Genomic DNA, 22000 nt, shown 5'->3' on the forward strand with positions numbered 1-22000 from the left:
CCTGTTCTCTCTGTGTTCAACCACGACTTGTGCTGCGTTGTATACAGAGTTTAAACCTGAATCCTTGCAACAAAATGGTGGCTTTGTCAGCCTGTCTTAAATATCTTTAGTTGTAAGGTGTGATGACCACATTATTCCTGATATGTTTCAGATGGCAGATATTCCTTACCAAATATGAATAAACATGCATTGGTTTCCTAAATGCACTCATCTCAAATGTCATTTGTACTTTATCCTATATAGGTCCATAGGTAAGTACTAGGATAGCTGCCCTCGTGGGACATTTTAAACCGAGCCAATTTCCCTTTTTTTGTTCAAAATTGGTGATACATTAGCCTTACCCATCCCCTGGTCAGTAATTATATATTACGTCTAATAAGAATAACTGGGATCATACCATAGGTAATTTGAGGAGGCCCGGGCATGGGATAAAGCATTTAGGAGCTGCTTCTGTTCATTAGTAGAACAAGGGGGGAGTCCTAGGGTAAATTTACTGTTTCCCATCCATAGATCTAAATTGCAATTGAAAATTAACAGGGATGAAATCTGTTTTATGTGGATTGGGGGTCCGTTCCATAGCAGTGGTATCCATTGTGAAATATAACTGTTCTGTTAATGTTGCAGAAGAAGTTTAGATCTCTAGACCAAGTATTTCTGATGCCACTTGACTTGCTGATGTGTAGTAAATCCATCAGTAATGGGTCGGAGGATTCCTTGTATGCCAGACACAGGCTGCCTCTTAGCCAGCTGTAGGATACTGAGTATATCGACAGGGCTTTGAGTCGGTCGATACTTAGGCCTTGTATCCTTTTAGTAAGGTGTATCTGTGGGCATTCAAGTTGTTGCATGTATCTGGACAGATACATGCAAAAGGGGACATTTGTATTAAATGAATGGCCTAATGAGCGCTGAATAAAGGGGAGTAATGACATCCCTAGATCGTAGACAGTCTCCTTGTTTATAATCTGTGCAGTATAGAAGGACATTCTTACAATAGTTGGTCAAAAGGTAAGCCACTGTCTGCACAAGTTCCCAAATGTTGAACAACTGTGTCAACTCTTGGGTATGTATTGTCAATGTAGTACTTCCCTGGGGTAGATGACTTCCCAAAAGATAAATTAATGCATTTTTTGGCACTTGGTTTCAGACCATGATTTTGACACCAGTTATTTAAGACAAGTCTTCCTGCAGGATGGCTGGGGGATTCAATGACTGCTCCTAGCTTGCAGGCATCTGCAAACTTAGCCAGAGCCCTTTAGTATTTACTTCTGCTTCAGAAAAGTAGATGCCAAACAGGAGAAGTCCCAGCACAGAACACTGGGGGGACTCCAATGGTGACTGGTCTTTTTGTAGAGGTAACTTTCCCTATTTTGATTGTGTGTGTCCTATCTGTGAGCCAGTTAGCAATCCATTGGGTGACATTGAGGTTTATTCCCAGTTTATTTAGCTTTTCTAGTATGCCTGAGTGGGAAACCGTGTCAGAAGCTTTGGCCAGGTTGAGGTATGCAGTGCATACTGTTTTGCCTTTGTCCATTGCTTTAGTGATTTAAAAAAAAAATCTACCAGATTGACTAAGCATGGAGAATCCAAAATGAGAAAGGTCTAGTGTTTGGAGGTTCCCTATGTCCTGATTAATTAATTCCATGATAAGTCTTTCCATGGCTTTGCATATAAGGCTGGTCAGTTTTATGGGTCTGTAATTGCCTAGGTTTGTGGAAGGTCTTCTCTTATGTAGGGGAATAAATGTAGCTGTTCTCCATTCACTTCTTAGAAAACCTGTATGGAGGCTGAGATTTAACTGTGTTGTTAGGGGTGTGGCAAGTCATGCTTCATGTTTTTTAAGATGCACCCAGGTATATTGTCAGGACCCATCAATGCAGTATTTTTAGCTTGTGATAGCACTTTTAGTACTTGGTCTTGTGTGATAGCTGGAGGTGAACCAGTTTTAGATGTATCTTGAGGAACTAACGGAGGGGAAGAAGGGGTAACATTAGAGGTAAATTTATTGGCCAGTAGGTTTGCTAGATCTTAGTATCAGTATAGGTAACATTCACAATCAGTCCAGTGCATTGCCGTATTGTGCTTTTGAGATTACAAACATAACTAAAAATGCCTTTTTATTGTCTTTGGCTTGGGTAGCTATTTTAGCCTCAAACTTCTTTGGCTTGGGTAACTGTTTGAGCCTCAAACCTGACTATGGTAGAGTTTATTAAGCTCCTAAGTTCATTTATTTCAGTGGCAAGGGCACTAGCATTCAGGGAATTACTCTTATTACATTTGGGCAAAATTATTTTACTTTTGTTATAAAGCTTGCTAATTTTATGGTTCCACCATGTGGGTTTGTTTCTGTGGTTTGGCTTGCAATTGTTCCTATGGGGGTGCAGCTGCATCTATGCAGCTGTTTACATGCTGGTATAGTGTGGTGGTTTACATTTCTGTGTTCAGTGTATGGGAGAGAGAGCGCTTTGTTAATCGTGCCATTTGTTTGGACTAAAGTGGAGCCCCAAACACATTTTTTTGTCACAGTTGGTATTTTTCTGAGGTTTTAGTGGTTAAAATTTAAACAGTCTGTGCGGCAGAATCATTTATTTCACAGGTGCTAAGTAAAACATGTAGCCCGTGAACTCTCCCACTTAAGGGGACCAGTACCCAAATAAGTAATTACCATAGTGACCAAATGGATTCAGTCATCCAGTGCTGTATAGTGAATACTTCATGCGGCTTTACTTTTTGTAAGGTGCACTTGAGTTTTTGAAGACTGTGTAATGTCGAATGAAAATACTGCTCTGTCTCAATTTTTGATCTAGATGTAAAATAGTGATAGAGCAAATGTTCTGAATTGAAATGTCTTTATTTCTTTGCCAGGCGTGTAGTTCAGCCGAATCAGGTATTTTCTGCACATCTTTATTTTCTGATGATGATGATCTTGGATGGTGTCACACCTGGCCTTCTACTGTTTGGCACTGCTTTATAAAAGGTATGCTTTGTGTAGCTGTATTGTAGTTGTAACAGCTGTTTAATAGCTGCAGTTTCAAAGACGCATCACTTAATTGCTGATCATATGAAGAATGACAGAAAATGTGAAAGTTTAAAAGAAAAAAAAAAAATCAAAGCATGGGTTTTTAGTCCCAAGAAAAGACTATTGATGGTGGCTTGTCTTAGAACAAATGATGTTATGTTGTCCTATCTCGCCTTCATTCTTGATGGTTGGGTTCGGAACTGAACATTGGTTCCAACTCAGCCGCATACTAAAGCTCGAGAGCTTTCACTGGCTCGAGGCTATACCCTATCCCAAGATGCCTAGCGACTGTTACTCAGATCTCATTTGTGTTTGAAGCTTTGGGATTGCTTTTTCGCTGGCTCAGGCTAAGTTTTGTCTTTAACTATTATATTAAGATACTTTGTCAAATTCTTAGTACTTTAACCATTTTTGAGGTAGTTTAATCTTCTGGTGTGTTTTTTGAGTGTAGTTGTTGGTTTTTCCGCTGTTTTTTTCTGCTGTTTCTGTGTGGGCCTTTGTCTTTCCCGGCTGTTTTATGCTTCCCATTTTTCTACGAATCCATTTAAGTTAGAGAATTCTTTAATTTTAGCCCATTTTAGTTAGAGGGCTCTCCTTCCCCCTTTCTTTCTCACTATCTTTATAAGGGTTCGCCATTTAAGTTAGAGGCGTCTCCTCAGGTTAGAGGAGATCGTCGTTTAACTTAGAGACCTCTACTCTAACCCTTCCCTTTTTTTTTTTTTGGAAAGAAAACGCTTGGTCTTTTCCTCCTGCTGTGTCATCTACCTTTAGTGTAGATTTACATTTAAATTGTGTTTTCTTCATAGTACTAGTGTTTGGTTATGACAGTTTTGGTATAATATCTAAGGATTCAACCAAAGAACTAAACAGTCTGGTTTTAAGAAGTCTGATTCTCGCACACAAAAAATGTCCTTAACAGACGGGCACACGAGTTGAGTGTATTGTTTAGGAGCCATTCACCTGCAGGATTCCTGTTCTGTATGCCATGGCTTTAGCTCAAAGGTCCTGCAGGAATGGAGAAACAAGCTTGATAGTTAGGGGCTTACTGAAAGGGCCTTTCGAGACGGCTGTGGAAAAGAATCAGGCCTCGAGATCCTCTGATGGAACCGACAAAGCTGATTTTTTTGAGGACCTAAGTTCTGAGCCGACAAAGAGACATGAAAAACAAGTATCATCGGATCTGAAGTCTATCAGGTCCAAGAAGTCTAACTCTCCCTCGGTTCCTTCTCTGTCTTTGGAACCATCTCAGAGCCAAAACAGGAGCCGGTCACCATCCTTTGAGCCTGTCCGCTTGGTGCCACAGTCTCCTTTGCTGCAATTTGTGGCTTGTAGCCACAGATCATCCACACATTCCTCTCGGTCTTCCAAGAGCTTATCGGATGACAATGTGGAGCAGGTGGTTAGGAGGTTGCTTTAGACTCCGGCCTTTGCAAAAATTCTCTCGAGCCCAGACCACCCGGATGTGGAGACGACTACCGAATCTGCTTTAACTTCCATTCCTCCTCCAACTCGGACGAGTTCTGAGCCAGAGTGCCTGGAGGTCATTGTGGTTGAACCGTTGGATCCAGGAATCACCCACGGTATCTGATCTCATCGATGTTGTCTATCAAGGGATCTGGAAGCCGACACTCTCTTGTCGGTTACAGGGGGAGAGTCGAATCGGACCCGTGTCGGACCTGACTCTTCCACTTGGGGCTTTGGCACAGGTGAGTTCGGCACCCGCATCAGCCTTAGAGCCATCCTGCTTGGTGCGGGGGGGGTGGTTTCTTGGTTGCTCAGAGCCAGAGGCTTTCTTGGGCCAGGATCATGGTGCCTTCAAGGTGATGAGGAGTGTGTTTTCATCAGAGACTGTTCCATCCTCGCTTCAGCTACTCTTCCCCCAAAAAGGCCAGTGTCAACCTCTACACCATCCCTCCAGCCCCAACATAGAGAACTAATTCCCCAGGACGTCCCAATGGGTGAGACCCTCTCTTCTGAAACTTCCGTGGAGTATCCCTCTGAGGAGGTCCCTCAGAAGAGAACTTGTAAGAGGAAACACCTACACTCCCCTGAGTCTGTCACATCGGATACAGACTTAGAGGATTCAGAAGGGTCTCCACAGTCACCCTGTGAGGATGTCTCCTTTTCAGACATCTTAGAGATCCTGAAGTAGAGAGGTGGCTGGAAGACCCTCTCCCCTTCTGAAGATGAGTCTGTATACCTGGAGGCGTTTGGTTCTCGACCCTCCACCTTTTGGGTGTCTCTGCCTTTCGACCAGCTCCTTCGTGTAGTCAGTCGAAAGGCATGGGTCTCTCCAGAGTCGGTGGAACCAGTTACGAGGAGGCCCAACAAATTTATTACAGACCCGAAGGACAAACAGTTTCTAACTAAAGGGGTCCCAGTAGGTACTGTGGTGGTGGCTGCAGCCAACAAGAAGGAATTAGCCAAAACTTCTTCATCTGTCCATCTGCTGAGTAAGGTGTCTTGAACAATGGATAGATATGGGAAGTGTATGTTCTGTTCATCAGCCTTCACCCTTGGGGCGCTGAATTATTTATCCCACTTTACTCAACGTCAGAGGGATCTCCTCAAGGAGCTAGGAGATACCCTCCAAGGTGCTACAGCTGGGGGGGGCTACCTGACAAGGTAAACTCTCAGCTTGCGACTTTAAACTCTATAACAAACTCCTCCATGCACCTCATTTCTTATGCGGCTGATGGAGCAAGCAGGACAGTAAGCACAGGAATAGCTCTGAGGAGACATTCCTGGATGTGTCTTTGTGAGTTTGCTGTACCCTTCAAGTCTTCCTTTATTGACTCCCCTTTTGACGGCTCATCTTTGTTCAGGCGAAAAGTGAGAGAGACTCCTACCAGGTGTGAACAAGATGGCAAAACTTTATCTGCCGTGAGAGTATGTTTCTCCGTCCCTACCAGACCTTATCCCAGAGGTCAGAAGGGTGGAAAAATGTGGTTCAGGAATCCAAAGGAGCTTCGCCAGATGCATGTGGTGAACTTTCCCCCAGGGGCAAGGGGGAAATAACAGAAGACGCCACCCTCATGGCAGAGGGGGTCCACAGAATCGGGGAGACAAGAGATACAATGTTCTTCGTGTTTCACTGTTGCAGTCATCACACTTGGGTTATCTGCCTGCAGATAGCCCTCAGTCGGTCCGAATACCAGAGTCTTAGTATTTCTGCGTCGGATGCTGTGCTGTCGTTTCTTCCATGACGTCAGGGGGTATAAAACAGGCAGCCGACGCCATTACATCAGTCTTTCTTGCTGAGGAGGAGCCAGAAGCAGTTTGCAAGTGCCAATCAGCCGCTACATGAAATTTTCGTTTTCGAGTTGATAATCCTGAAGTCTTCTAAAGGGATCCTTTTTTCTTGTTCTAACTGATGTTAGAAAAAGTTAACAGTTGTCTTGCCTGTGGAAAGCAAATACCTCACCGAGATTTTCATTCTTAACTGCGTCACCTGTTTAGGCCCAGACCACGACGTCCCTCACTGTCATTTTTTGCCTTGTTTAACGCCTGAACCATTTGCTGTCAGGCTGTTTTTGTTGGTAAAATCTTTCGCTCTCATTCTCCGTATTCCGAAATGGCTACAATAAGCCATTCGACTGCCGATCTTCTGAAAAAACGTAAAGATAAAGACAGAGACAGACCATATAGGTCCAAAACTGCCGACGATGCTTCTGTTAAGCTAGTCGCCAGTCTGCCTATACTCAGTGAGGTGCCTTTGCAGCCCCTGATGCCTGCTTCTATGGATTCACAGGCCTCTGCTGAGACCCATTCAGAGTCTGGTATGCTGCGAGATGCTTCTTCGACTATAGAAACTCTTGCCATCAGGGCATTAAATTGCCAGTTTCACATGCTGAAGTACCAGCAACATATTATGGAACTAATTAAACAAAAAATGGTATTTCCAGATTGTGCAGAAAATACAGATTTACAAGAGCTAATGCATTCTGCAAACCAGGTTAATAAGCATACTTTGCAGTGTGATTTTGAAGCCTTAAAAGCATCTTGCAGGGCTGCAGTCACTGGTTCTGTACTGAGAAGACATGCTTGGCTGAAGGAGCAAACCTTGCCAGATCATGTCAAATCCAAATTACTAGATGCTCCTTTAAATAAGGATTGTTTGTTTGGCACCAAAGCAGAAGAAGTTCTTAAAAAGATGGAAGAAAAAGCTAAATCTATGCTAATTGTTAAATAATTCTTACAAATGCAACAACCTAGATTCAGTAGGCATTGCCCTTCAAAACACTGGTCCTTTCCATCCCCTTCCAAGCCTTCCCAGACAAGACCCAGGTTAAACAGGCCACCCAGACTACAGTCTCAGGCCATGCAGAGATGTAAGCAATGGAGTGCACCCACCCCAAAAACAGGGAGTGGTAAGCAACCCCCTATGGAAAAAGTTCACTATGACTTCTCAATTCTTCTTCCCAGCCCTGCCCCCAACTACTTGTGCCCCTAGGAGGAAAACTTGCCCTTCATGCAAAAAACTGGATATCCATCACTCAGGATCGATGGGTCCTCAACATTGTATCCCAGGGGTACAAATTCTACTTCCATTCACTCCCAACCTCAAGAGGGTTTCCAGACCTTTCTCCAAACCAGTGGGCAGAGGCTCAAAAGCAAGTACTTTTCCTGCTCAATGTCAGAGCTATTCAACCTGTACCAGTAGAACAAAGGGGTCAGGGTTTCTACTCTAGATTTTTCCTGGTGCCCAGAAAAGAGGGCTCTTGGCGCCCGATCCTGAATCTTTCAATTCTCAACACCTTTCTGGTGGTCCCAAAATTCAAGATGCTTACCCTGCAACAGCTACTCCCTATGCTAGCCAAGGATGCCTGGTTAGTCACTCTAGATTTAAAAGAAGCACATCCCCATAAGGGAGTCATGCAGGAAATATCTGTGTTTCAGGGCAGGATCTATGCACTTCCCTTTGGCTTATCTACTGCGCCCAGAGTATTCACAAAATGCCTGGCTCTAGCCATTGCATACGGCAGGCAGAGAAGTATCCAAATTTACCCATACTTGGACGACTGCCTGATTCAGGCGGACAGTCAGAATTGCTGCTTCATCACCTGGCGTTTGTAAAAAGCCTTCTCACTTCATTGGGGTACACCATCAACGAAATTAAATCTCAACTAGTACCCAGTCAAAAGACTGTATTCCTGGGAGCAAGCTTGGACACAACTTCGGAGATGGCATTTCTCACTTCAGAAAAACAGGTCTGTCTGACAGACTACTTCAAACAAATGACCACCAGAACCCAGCTGTCTGCAAGAAAAATACTGCAAGCCCTAGGGTTCATGGCCTCATGTATTCTGCTAATTCCATATGCAAGCTGCATATGAGGAAACTTCAATGGTACTTAAAAAGTCTTTGGTGCCAGCATTCTCAGGACCTGGAAAGAGTCATTCCTATCGTACCTTGTCTAAGGACAGAGTTCCTCTGGTGAGCAGAAGCATGCAACCACAACAAGGGACTGCATTTCACTCAACCCCATGCCACCCAAACCCTGACAACAGACGCATCAGACTATGCATGGGGGGCTGACATGGCAGGAAAATGCATTCAGGGCCACTGGAGCCCAAGGGAGATTCTCATGCACATCAGTCAAAAAGAGATGCTAGCTGTACAGAATGCTCTGACAGCTTTCAAATACCTAATCCTTCCAGGACAACTGCTGATAAAAACAGACAACACCACAGATGTTCTTCGTGTTTCACTGTTGCAGTCATCACATTTGGGTTATCTGCTTGCAGTAGCCCTCAGTCGGCCTAATTAACAAAGTCTTGGGTCCTGCGTCGGTTGCTCGCTCTTCTTCCGTGACATCAGGTAGTCAGGGGTATAAAACATGCAGCCGATGCCATTACATCAGTCTTTCTTGCCGTGCGGTGCCCGAAGCAGAAGCAGTTCGCAAGTGCCGGTCAACCGACTCCTGAAATTTTCATTTGCGAGTTTCAGAACCAAAGTCTTCAACTTAAAGCTAAGTACCCCGTTGGGTAAACTGATGTCAGTAAAAGTAAATAATTGCATTTCTTGTGGAAAGCAAATACCTCATAAAGATTTTCATTCGTACTGTATTCCTTGCCTAGGCCCTGACCACGACGTACCTCGCTGTCGGTTTTGTGCCTTATTTAAACAACGAACTATCCGTCGTCAGTATATTTTCGCTTCTAAATATTTTGGTGCTTGGTTCAATTATCCAGATATGTCTTCGGTAAGCCATCCGACTACCAACATTCCGAAAAAATGCCAAGATAAAGACAAAGGCTGGTCTTCTAGGTCCAAAGCTGCCGACGACGTTTCTCCTAAGCCAGTCGCCAGTTCGCCAGTACTCAGTGAGGCGCTTTTGCAGACCATGATACCCGCTGTTTCAGATTCGCAGGCCTCTACTGAGACCCATTTGGAGTCCGGTATGCCACGAGATGCTTCAACTGTGGAACCTGAGGATGTCTCTACCTTGGATGGGTCTGGAGCCGTTGCGCAGGCACCGGCTTCTGAGGGTGTATTCAGGCCTACTGACTTGCATATTAAACCAATGCCATCTTCTTCTTCAAGGCCTAAAACTCGAACCATGCCTAGAAAACTGATGCCCAGACCGCATGGTCAGGCCTCTATGCCTAAAAAACAGATGATAACAATGGCTGAAGACCTTATTACTTTAATCAGGGGAAGCCAAACTTCCCCCTCTAAGAGACCTAGGACTGAGTTTGCTCATGATACTTCTGACCAGGATTCTGAAATTTCTGTTTCCTCTGATGACCAGGATTTACCCTTATCTACCTATGAGGATTCTGATGCTGAGGATTCTATTCCCTCTGCTTCCCCCCCAGAGGACTTCTCTTTTGGTGAAACCTTGCATACTCTTTGGGAACATTTTCATTGGGAAAGTCAGGATTTCTCTGATTCTAAAAAGAGGCTTAGGGATTTTCTTACTCCTGCCCCAGCACAGGCCTTTAGCTATCCCTCCTGTCCTAGACATTGTTGATGATGCCTTTTTGGAAACTAGCTTGGCCCCTGACTCTTTACCTCCTGCTCCCAGAAAACCTGATAGATATTACAGGGTTCCTGACTCTCACAAGTCCCTGTTCAAAAATCCTACTGTGGATCCTGACACCATTTCACAGGGACTCAAGGGCATTAAAACTACTACTGCCAAAAATCCTACCCCCTCTGGCAGAAGACTCCAGGGTGCTGGATTGATGGGGTAAAAAGGTATACACGTCTGCAACCTTGGCCATTATGGCCTTAAACTGCCAGTTTCATAAGTTAAAGTATCAGCAGCATATTATTGGATTGCTTAAACAGAAAACGATGTTGATTCCTGGTTGTGCTGAAAATAAAGATTTACAGGATTTAATGCATTCTGCTGAACAGGTTGGAAAACATACTTTGCAATGTGGTTTTGATTCACTAGAGGCATCTTGCAGGGCTGCTGTCACTGGGTCTGTACTTAGAAGACATGCTGGCTTAAGGAGAAGTCCTTGCCAGATCATGTTAAAGCTAAATTACTGGATGCTCCCTTAAATCAGGTCCGCCTGTTTGGCAAGAAGGCAGAAGAAGTTCTCAAAAAGATGGAGGAAAAAGATAAATCTATGCAAATTGTTAAAGATTTCTTACAAGTGCAACCTCCAAGATTTAGTAGGCATTGGCCCTCTAAGAATTGGTCCTTTCCTGCCTCCTCCAGGCCATCTCAGTCCAAACCCAGATCCAGCAGAGCACCCAGGCTTCAGTCCCAGGGTACGCACAGGACTAAGCAGTGGGGGACCCCCACTTCCAAATCTGGGAGTAGTAAAACTCCCCCTTATGGTAAACTGTCTCAATGACTTAACTTTATAACTTCCAAGCACTTCTCAACTGACTGCCCCTTTGGGGTAAAGATTGCTCTACATGCAAAAAACTGGGAACTCATTACCTAGGACAAATGGGTTTTAAATATAGTTTCCCAAGGATACAAATTTCACTTCCACACGTTACCAACCCCAAACGGTTGGCCAGACCTACCCCCAAATCAGTGGGTAGAGGCTCAAAAGCAAATACTCCTCTCTCTTAAGCATAAAGGCTATTCAGACTGTACCAGAAGAGGAAAAGGGACAAGGTTTCTACTCAAGACTTTTCCTGGTATCCAGAAAAGACAATTCATGGCATCCTATCCTGGACCTGTCTACTTTAAACACCTTTTTGGTGATTCCAAAATTCAAGATGCTAACTCTTCACCAGTTGCTTCCTATGCTAGGCAAAGATGCCTGGTTGGCAACACTCAATTTAAAGGAAGCATACCTGCACATCCCAATCAGGGAATCTTGCAGAAGATACCTACGCTTCAAAGCAGGCTACATGCACTATCAGTTCTCTACACTGCCCTTTGGCTTATCTACTGCGCCCATGGTATTCACAAAGTGCCTAGCTCCAGTCATTGCATTTTGCAGGCAAAGAAATATTCAAATATACCCATACCTGGACGATTGTCTAATTCAGGCAGAAAGCCAGGACATACTTTTGCATCATCTGGCTTTTCTACAAAGGGTGCTAACTTGTCTGGGGTAAACCATAAACAAAAAGAAATCTCACCTGGCAACCTGTCAACAAATTATATTCCTGGGAGCAAGCTTGAATACAACTTCCCAGATGGCTTTCCTCACGCCAGAGAAACAAATTCATTTGACAACCTACTTCAAAATAGTGGCCACAAAAACCCTTCTATCTGCAAGGTAAATACTGCAAGCCTTGGGGTTCATCGCCTCCTGCATTCTTCTAATTCCATATGCAAGACCGCATATGAGGAAACTACAATGGTATCTAAAAAGCCTATGGTGTCAACATTCTCAGGATCTAAAAGCAATGATTCCTATCATACCTTGCCTACGGTTAAGAGTTCCTTTGGTGGGCAGAGGCCTGCCACCAAAACAAGGGACTACCATTCACTCTACCCCCCTGCCGCCAAACCCTAACAACAGACGCATCAGACTATGCATGGGGGGCTCACCTGGCAGAGAAGTGCATTCAGGGCAAATGGAACCCAAGTCAAATACATCTGCATATCAATCAGAAAGAAATGTTAGCTGTACAGAATGCCCTGACAGCCTTCAAGGACCACATTCTTCCAGGACAATTAATGGTAAAGACAGACAGCACCACTGTTATATGGTACAATAAACAAGCAGGGGGGTACCCATTCTTACCCCCTCTGCAGACTAGCCATGGCACTGTGGAACACAGCCTTGAGCTACTGAGTGCATCTACAAGCTCAATTCCTGCCAGAAAAACTAAATACAATGGCAGACGACCTAAGTAGAAATCTTATGGACCCACACGAGTGGAAACTGGAGCCAGAGACTTTCAACATGTTGACAAACAAATGGGGGAGCATAGATATAGACCTGTTTGCCTCCCCCCAGAACTACCAGTTGGACAAATTTTGCACAAGGACTCCCCACAAACAAGCTTGGAAAATGGATGATCTGTCCTTTAGTTGGCAGTTTATGCGTTTCCTCCTCTGCCTCTCCTCTCCAAAGTACTACTAAAGATCAAATGGAACAAACCAAGGACGATACTGATTGCACCAGACTGGTCACACCAGCACTGGTACCCTCTCTTGTGCAATGTGTCACAGTTGGCCCCATCGCACCTGGCTCAGACTCCTACCCTGTTGTCTCAGCAGGAGAACCAGATTCTGCTCCCTCAGCTTCAAACCCTGAACCTTGCAGCTTGGCTAATTACCTAATCTCTCCTTTACCATCCCTCAGTAAACCAGTGATGGATATCATTTTAGAGGTTAGGAGGCCTAGTAGTAGAAAATTTTATACTGAAAAATGGAAAAGAATTCTGTGCCTGGAACCAGTCTCTAGGGATGAGCACAGCAGTGCCCAACTTACCTCAGATTTTACAATACTTAACTGAGATGCTTCACAAGGGCCTTTTCTTTTTCCTCCATCAAAATTCACGCCTCACCAATTTCAGCTCATAACACAGAACCTCCACTCTTCTCTCATTCATTGCTGAAGCAGATGTTCATCGTGTTTCACTGTTGCAGTCATTACTCTTGGGATTATCCTGCTGGCAAGCTGCCCATGGTCGGCCAGAATTCCAAAGTCTAGGTCCGGCGTCAGTTGCTGTCACCTTTTCCCTGACGTCAGTGCTCCAGAGGTATAAAAGATGCAGCCGACACCATTTTCTCCAGTCTTTCTTGCCGCGCGGTGCCTGAAGCAAAACAGTTAGCAAGTGCCGGTCGACCGACTCCTGAGATTTCAAATCTGTATTTCAGAACCGAAGTCTTCATTAAAGCTAAGTACCCCATTGGGGAAACTTTTTTCTTACTCCAGACCGATGTCAGAAAAAGTTAACAATTGTTTTTCTTGTGGGAAGCAAATACCTCATAAGGATTTTCACTCTTACTGTATTCCTTGCCTAGGCCCTGATCACAACGTTGCTAGCTGTCGGTTTTGTGCTAGATTCAACCAACGTACCATCAAGCGTCGGTTCGATTTTGCATTTCATTACTTTGGCCGACGATTTAATTATATAATGCCGGCAGAATAGCCGACAACCGGAGCTTACAAAAAACGCAAGGACAAGGATAGGCGTCCGAGGTCCAAAACCGACGACGAAGCCTCTTCTAGGCCAGTCGCCGGTTCTCAGTGAGGTGCTTTCGCAGCCCCTAGTGCCCGCTACCTCAGAGCCACAGGCCACTACCAACTCCCACGTGGAGCCGACTGGGCCTCTGGAAACTCAAGGTATTGGACACTCTGAAATCAATCCCTCAGATGGGTCTGGAGCCGCTGAGCAGTTATCGGCTTCTGAGGGTGTCTTCAGACCGACACAACTATATGTTAAGCCATCTTCAGCTTCAAAGACAAAGACTAAAGCACTAAAGACAAAGAAACAAGTACAGCATTCTCCTCTTCAGACTTCCATGCCTAAAAAACAGATGCTCAAAATGGCCGAAGACCTAATTACTGTGATCAGGGGCTCCCATCCCCCTCCTGATAAGAGGCCTAGGCAAGAGACAGAGTATTATTCTTCTGATCAGGTTTCTATTTCCTCTGATTCCTCTTCTGAACAGGATTACCCCATGCTTCCCTATGAGGATTCTGATGCTGAAGAATCAATTCCTTCAGCCTCTCCTCCTGAGGACTATTCGTTTGGGGAAACACTGCATACTATGAAGGAGCATTTCCACTGGGAGAGCCAAGATTATTCTGAGTCTAAGAAAAGGCTCAGAGACTTCCTGCTTCTTCCTCAGCACAGACCCCTAGCTATTCCTCCTGTTCTGGACATTGTAGATGATGTATTTTAAGAGTCCGGACTGTCCCCTGACTTCCCCCTGCACCTGCTAAGCCAGACAGATACTACAGGGTCCTAAATTCTCATAAATTCCTATATAAAATCCCCGCAGCAGACCCAGAAACTGTATCTCAGGGTCCCAAGGGGGTTAAAGCTTCCACTGCAAAAAACCCTTTCCCCTCTGATAGGGATTCTAGGGCACTAGACAGATGGGGGAAAAAGTTTACACTTCTGCCACTCTGGCTGTAAGGGCTTTAAATTGTCAATTTCATATGCTTAAATATCAGCAATATTTAATGTCACTACTTAAGCAAAAATGTTGACAAATACTGAATGTTCAGAGAACAAGGAATTGCAGGATTTATTGCATGCAACTGAACAAGTGGGAAAGCATACTTTGCAATGTGGTTATGATTCACTGGAGGCCTCTTGCAGGGCCGCTGTTACAGGTTTTGTTATTAGAAGGCATGCTTGGTTAAAGGAACAAAATCTGCCTGATCATGTTAAAGCAAAATTATTAGATGCACCATTACAGCATGATACTTTGTTTGGTACTAAAGCAGAAGAGGTGTTGAAAAAAATGGAGGATAAAGCAGAATCCATGCAGACAGTAAAGGATTTCTTACAGGTACAGCCACCCAGGTTTAGCAAGAACTGGCCTTCTAAATATTGGTCCTTTCCGGTCTCTGACAGACCACAAAGAGGTAGATACAGACATCCCAGAGGCAGATCTCAGCCCCAAGGATCATACAGACCTAAACAATGGGGTGCTTCTACCTCCAAAGGCGGAGAAGACAAATCACAGCCTTACAAGAAACAGTCCCAATGACTTTCCTCTACCAGTTCCAAGCAAGTTTCTTTTAACAGCCCCCTTAGGGGGAAAACTGGCACTTTTTCCATCAAATTGGCAAATAGTTACCCAAGACAAATGGGTTCTGAACATAGTGTCCCAAGGCTACTGATTCCATTTTCACACTCTACCAAGGTCAAAGGGCATGCCAGACCTGCCACACAATCAAAGGGCAGAGGCACAAAAACAAATAACCTTCATGGACATGAGGGCCATTCAGCAAGTACCACAACACGAGCAGGGACAAGGATGTTCATCGTGTTTCACTGTTGCAGTCATGACTGTAGGGTTCTCCCCTGCCGGCAGGCAGCCCTCGGTCGGCCAGAATCCCAAAGTCTGGGTCCGGCGTCGGCTGTTCAACCATACTCCCTGACGTCAGAGCACTAGGAGTACAAAGTTGACAGCCGACGCCATCTTCTCCAGTCTTTCTTGCCGTGCGGTGATAGCAGTTCGCAAGTGCCGGTCGGCTGACTCCTGACGATTTTTTCTGATAAACTTCAGTCCGAAGACTTTCTTCTCCACTCAAAGCTAAGTACCCCGTTGGGGAAACTTTTTCTTGCTCCAATCCGATGTCAGAAAAAGTTAATAATTGTATTTCATATGGGAAGCAAATACCTCATAAGGATTTTCATTCTTACTGTATTCCTTGCTTAGGCCCTGACCACGACGTAGCTAGTTGTCGGTTTTGTGCTAGAGTCAATCAATGTACAATTAAACGAAGGTACGATTTTGCTTTTCATTACTTCGGTAGGCGCTTTAACTACAAAATGTCGTCGGATACGGTTCCGGCTACCAGAGTTCACAAACGTCGCAAGGATAAAGACAGGCCTCCGAGGTCCAAATCTGATGATAGCTCAGAAGCGGAGCCAACTGCAGGTTCGGCCGTCATCAGTGAGGCGCTTTTGCAGCCCCTGTCGTCGGCCATTTCAGAACCGATGGCCGAAATGGACTCTCATGAGGAGCCAACAAGGCCTTTAAATATTTCTATTTCAGGACCTTCGGACAATGCTCCTTCGGATGGGTCTGGAGCCGCTGTACAGGTACCGGCTTCTGAAGGGGTTTTCAGGCCTACTCAGCTTCTAATAAAGGCAAAGGCAAAGACTCCTTCTAAATCAAAGACTGCAACACAGGCCTCTTCTGAACCGGCTCCCAAGTCACAGAAACAGTTACTCAAGATGGCGGAGGATTTACTTACTATGATTAGGGGTTCACATCCCCCTCCAGATAAAAGGCCAAAACAGGATGTTTATTATGACTCCTCTGATCAGGCTTCTGTTTCTTCAGTTTCTTCTTCTGACCAGGAATATTCTTTCCCTCCTTATGAGGATTCTGATGCTGAGGAATCCATTCCTTCAGCTTCTCCCCCTGAGGATTTCTCTTCTGGGGAAACTTTGCATGAAATGAAGGAACATTTCCACTGGGAAGGACAGGAGTATTCGGAATCTAAGAAAAGACTAAGGGATTTTCTTCTTCCCCAACATAGACCCCTGGCTATTCCTCCTGTTTTGGATATTGTGGATGATGATTTTTCGGAGGCTAACTTAACCCCTGACTCTTTTCCTCCTGCTCCTGTTAAGCCTGATAGATATTATAGGGTTCCTGATTCCCACCAGTTTTTATTCAAGAACCCTTCTGCTGACCCTGAAACCATTTCTCAGGGTCCTAAGGGAGTTAAGGCCGCTTCTGCCAAAAATCCCATTCCCACTGAAAAGGATTCTAGATCCTTAGAAAGATGGGGCAAAAAAGTGTACACTTCTGCTACTTTGTCCATTAGGGCTTTAAACTGTCAGTTTCATATGCTGAATTACCAGCAATTTCTCTTGTCTGTTTTAAAACAAAAGCTTACTTCCATTTCTGCCTGTGCAGATGATAAGGAATTACATGACTTATTGCATGCCACTGAGCCAGTTGGGAAGCATGGTTTACACTGTGGATTTGATGCCTTGGAGGCTTCTTGTAGGGCTGCTGCCTCCGGCACAGTCATTAGAAGGCATGCATGGCCAAAGGAACAAAATTTGCCAGAACAAGTAAAAGCTAAATTATTGGATGCTCCTGTTCAGCATAATGTTTTGTTTGGATCAAAAGCTGAAGAGGTGATTAAAAAGATGGAGGATAAGGCGAAATCCATGCAAACAGTTAAAGATTTCTTACAAGTACAGCCACCAAGATTTAGCAGGAATTGGCCTTCTAAAAATTGGTCCTTTCCCACTTCAGACAAGCCTCAGAGGGGTAGATATGTACACTCCAGAGGAAGGCCTCAAATACAAGCTTCTTATAGACCAAGACAGTGGACTGCTTCCACCCCTAGGGGAGGAGAGGACAAGTCACAAACTCATAGGAAACAAACTCAATGACTCCCTCTGTTGGGCTGCAGGAACTTCTTGCCTGGAAGCCCCTCTTGGAGGAAAACTCTCTCTTTTTTATCAAAATTGGACTCATATTACCCAAGGCAAGTGGGTTCTGGATGTGGTTTTAAGAGGTTACAAATTCCATTTTCATACCCTGCCAAGGCCAAGCGGATGGCCAGACCTTCCAAAACATCAATGGACAGAGGCCTTAAACCAGGTGGAAGCTCTTTTGGCTATGAAAGCCATAGAACTGGTTCCACTTTCAGAGATGGGACAAGGTTTTTACTCAAGGCTCTTTCTAGTCCCCAGGAAGCAAAACTCATGGAGACCCATTCTGGATCTGTCAGTCTTGAACACCTTTCTAGAGATTCCAAAATTCAAGATGCTTACTCTACAGCAGCTACTTCCAATGCTGTCCAAAGATGCATGGATGGTAACTTTGGATTTAAAGGAGGCATATTTACACATTCCCATCAGGCAGGAATGCAGAAAATACCTCAGGTTCAAGGCCGGATCGAGGCACTTTCAATTCTCTGTGCTGCCCTTTGGATTGTCTACTGCGCCCAGGGTCTTCACCAAATGCCTGGCTCCAGTAGTAGCTTACTGCAGACTCAAGGGAATTCAAATTTACCCTTATCTGGACGATTGTCTAATTCAGGCAGACAGCAAGGATGTCTTACTCCAGCATCTAGAATTTGTACAGAACCTCCTCAAGTTCCTGGAATTCTCTGTAAAAATAAAAAAGTCAAATTTGACACCATCACAACAGATAACTTTTCTGGGTGCTCTTCTAAACACCACAACCCAGATGGCATTTCTGACATCCAAAAAACAATTACAGCTGGCTTCAACTTTCAAAACCTTGGCAACTTTAACTCAGCTATCTGCAAGGAGATTCCTGCAGGCTTTGGGTTACATGGCCTCCTGCATCCTTCTCGTACCATATGCAAGACTACACATGAGGAAAATACAGTGGTACCTAAAAAGTGTATGGTCTCAGCATTGCCACAGTTTAGACATACTGATCTCCATCCTGCCTTGCCTTCAAAAGGAATTTCTTTGGTGGTCCAGGGCATGTGCTCTAAACAAAGGGAAACCCTTCTGTTTGCCTCCTGCCACTCAGATTCTAACCACGGACGCCTCGGATTATGCTTGGGGAGCCCATTTTCGGGGCAACTGTCTGCAGGGCCTTTGGACAAATGATCAGAAGCACCTGCATATCAATTTAAAGGAAATGTTAGCCATTCGGAAAGCTCTAATGGCCTTCAGGAATCTTCTACAACCAGGACAACTACTAATACGGGCAGACAACACCACAGTTATGTGGTACATAAACAAGCAAGGGGGATCTCATTCCTACCCTCTTTGCAGACTTGCCATGGATCTATGGAACACAGCTCTAGCTTACAATCTGGATCTTCAAGCTCAGTTTCTACCAGGGAAGCAAAACTTCCTGGCAGGCAGTCTGAGCAGAAACATTTCGGATCCACACGAGTGGATGCTGGACACCAAAATATTCAGGATGATAACAGCAGACTGGGGATGTCCTCACATAGACCTCTTTGCATCCCATCTCAATCATCAACTACAGATTTTTTGCACCAGGACTTTCCACAAAGAAGCTTGGAAAGTGGATGCCCTATCATTCAGTTGGAGGAACCTCTCGGGATGTGCCTTTCCGCCTCTTCCTCTTCTTCCACGGGTCTTATTAAAGATAAAACGGGACAAGCCCAAGATGATAATCTTGCTGGCCCCAAATTGGCCTCGACAGTTTTGGTACCCAACTCTAAAAAACCTATGTCTGGAGCCCCCTTGGGTTTTACCTCAGTCTCCGAACCTTCTGTCCCAACATCAGGGTCAGGTTCTACACTCTCATGTCAGAACTCTCAGCCTGGCGGCCTGGTTAATCCAGGGCCTTTGATTTCTTCTTTCCTACCCAAGCAGGTTATGGATGTCATTTTAGAAGCCAGATGTCCTAGCACTAGAAAATCTTATTCAGGAAAATGGAAAAGATTTTGTTCCTGGATGCAGGCTCAGGATTCTAATCCTCTTCTTCCGAACATTCCTTTAATTTTACTTTACTTGACAGATCTCTTACATAAGGGTCTCTCTTTCTCTTCCATTAAGATACATGCTTCTGCTATTTCTGCTCATTATAATACAGACCCTCCAATCTTTTCCCACCAGCTCATGAGACAGTTTCTCAGAGGAGCTAAGAACTTAAGACCTCCTAGATCTCCTCCCATTCCTGCTTGGGATCTCAACTATGTTTTGGAAAAACTAACCTTGCCTCCTTTTGAGCCTGCTGCCTCTTCTGACATCAAGTTTTTATCTTGGAAGACAGCTGTCCTGTTAGCCCTAACCTCTGCCAGGAGAGTTTCAGAGTTACAAGTTCTTATGGCTGTGAAACCTTATATTATTTTTCATCAAGACAGGGTGTCTTTGAGGACTAATCCTACCTTCATGCCTAAGGTGGTTTCCAAAGTGGCTTTAAATCAAACTATCCACTTGCCAACTTTTTTCCCCACTCCTCAAAATAAAGGGGAAAGGATCTTACATTCCTTGGATGTACACAGACAACTACGTTTTTACCTAGACAGAACCAAGGACATCAGAAAATCAGAACAATTGTTTGTTTCTTATGCTTCAAGTTCCCAAGGTAAAGCCATTTCAAAACAGACCATTTCTAAATGGATTGCTCATGGAATCAGATTTTGTTATTCACACTATGGAAAGCAAATCCCAGGGAGTATACGGACTCATTCCACCAGAGCTGCTGCCACTTCTGTGGCCTTCCTCAGGGGAGTTCCTACCAAAGACATTTTGGAAGCTGCAACTTGGAGTTCAGTGCATACTTTTTCTAAGCACTACAATCTACCTCTCTACTCTAAGTCTAGGGCAGGCTTTGCCTCTGCAGTCTTGCAGGGCCTTTTAGCCGCCCTTTCTTCTTTATGACCACCTCCCTTTCTTTCAGCTTTGGGATTCTACCCTACAGTCATGACTGCAACAGTGAAACACGATGAACATAGTACAGTTGTGTACACCTACCATAAATGTAGATGTTCGAGTGTCTTCACTGTTGCAGTCTGGGCTTCCCTCCCTCCTATCCCCTCTTATTTTTACTTTTGTGTAGTTCCTTTTCTCACCATTCTTCTGAGGTGTATTTGCAAAGGATATGGGACCTTTCTCATTTTGGGACTCCTGACATCTGGGGCAAGAAAAACTGGAGAAGATGGCGTCGGCTGTCAGCTTTGTACTCCTGGCGCTCTGACGTCAGGGAGCATGGTTGAACAGCTGACGCCGGACCCAGACTTTGGGATTCTGGCCGACCGAGGGATGCCTGCTGGCAGGGGAGAACCCTACACTCATGACTGCAACAGTGAAGACACTCGAACATCTACATTTATGTTAGGTGTACACAACTGTACTTTTTTATTCCAGACTTTTTCTAGTACCCAGGAAGGACAAAACCTAGAGACCTATTCTGGACCTGTCTATACTAAACACGTTTCTGGAAGTTCCAAAATTCAAAATGTTGACTCTTCAGCAGCTACTGCCCAGCTACTGCCCATGCTGGGCAAGAGAGCTTGGCTCGTAACTTTGGGCCTAAAAGAGGCATACCTGCATGTCCCAATCAGACAATCTTGCAGAAGATACCTCAGATTCATAGCTGGCTCAATGCATTATCAATTCTCTGCACTGCCCTTTGGCTTATATACCGCGCCCCGGGTCTTTACAAAATGCCTGGCACCAGTAATTGCGTTTTGCAGACAAAAAGGAATTCAGATATATCCCTACTTGGACGACTGCCTAATTCAAACAGAGAACACAGACACTCTTCTTCAGCATCTGGCGTTTGTAAAAAGATTACTAATTGGCGTAGGGTATACAGGAAACGAAAAGAAATCAAAACTAGTGACCTCTCAAGAGATGATATTCCTGGGTGCAAGCTTAAATACAACTGCCCAGATGGCTTATCTCACGCCAGACAAGCAAAAACAACTGACTACTTACTTGCAAGGAAAATCCTGCAGGCCTTGGGTTTCATGGCATCCTCCATTCTACTAATTCCATATGCCAGACTGCATATGAGGAAACTTCAGTGGTATCTGAAAAGTGTTTGGACTCAGCATTGCCACAGCCTGGAGACTGTAATTGCACTCATTCCCTGCCTACAACAGGAGTTTCAATGGTGGGCCGAAGCCTGTCACCACAACAAGGGTCTGCCATTCAGTTTACCCACAGCCAGACAGACACTGACAACGGATGCATCAGATTATGCCTGGGGGGCCCATATGGCAGGAGAATGTATTCAGGGCAGATGGCCTGTAAACCAGATGCATCTTCACATCAATCAAAAAGAGATGCTAGCTGTCCAAAATGCTCTGACAGCTTTCAAGGACCTGCTTCATCCAGGATAATTACTGATAAAGACAGACAACACTACAGTCATGTGGTACATAAACAAGCAGGGGGTACTCATTCTTACCCCCTCTGCAGACAAGCAGTGAC

General features: G+C 44.7%; 1 protein-coding gene across 2 annotated transcripts in view; it reads left to right on the forward strand.

Annotated features, from left to right (window-relative positions):
- The window catches only part of HBP1 (HMG-box transcription factor 1), a 1884794-nt gene that overhangs the window by 1378647 nt on the left and 484147 nt on the right, over positions 1-22000 (forward strand). For both annotated transcript variants that reach the window (XM_044088537.1, XM_044088538.1), the window contains exon 4: positions 2866-2977. In XM_044088537.1, the coding sequence (XP_043944472.1) occupies positions 2866-2977 (112 nt within the window). The remainder of the gene's footprint in view (positions 1-2865; positions 2978-22000) is intronic.

This window comes from Protopterus annectens, chromosome 11.part0 (assembly GCF_019279795.1).
Source record: "Protopterus annectens isolate FY-2018-M chromosome 11.part0, PAN1.0, whole genome shotgun sequence".
NCBI classification, from domain to species: domain Eukaryota; kingdom Metazoa; phylum Chordata; order Ceratodontiformes; family Protopteridae; genus Protopterus; species Protopterus annectens.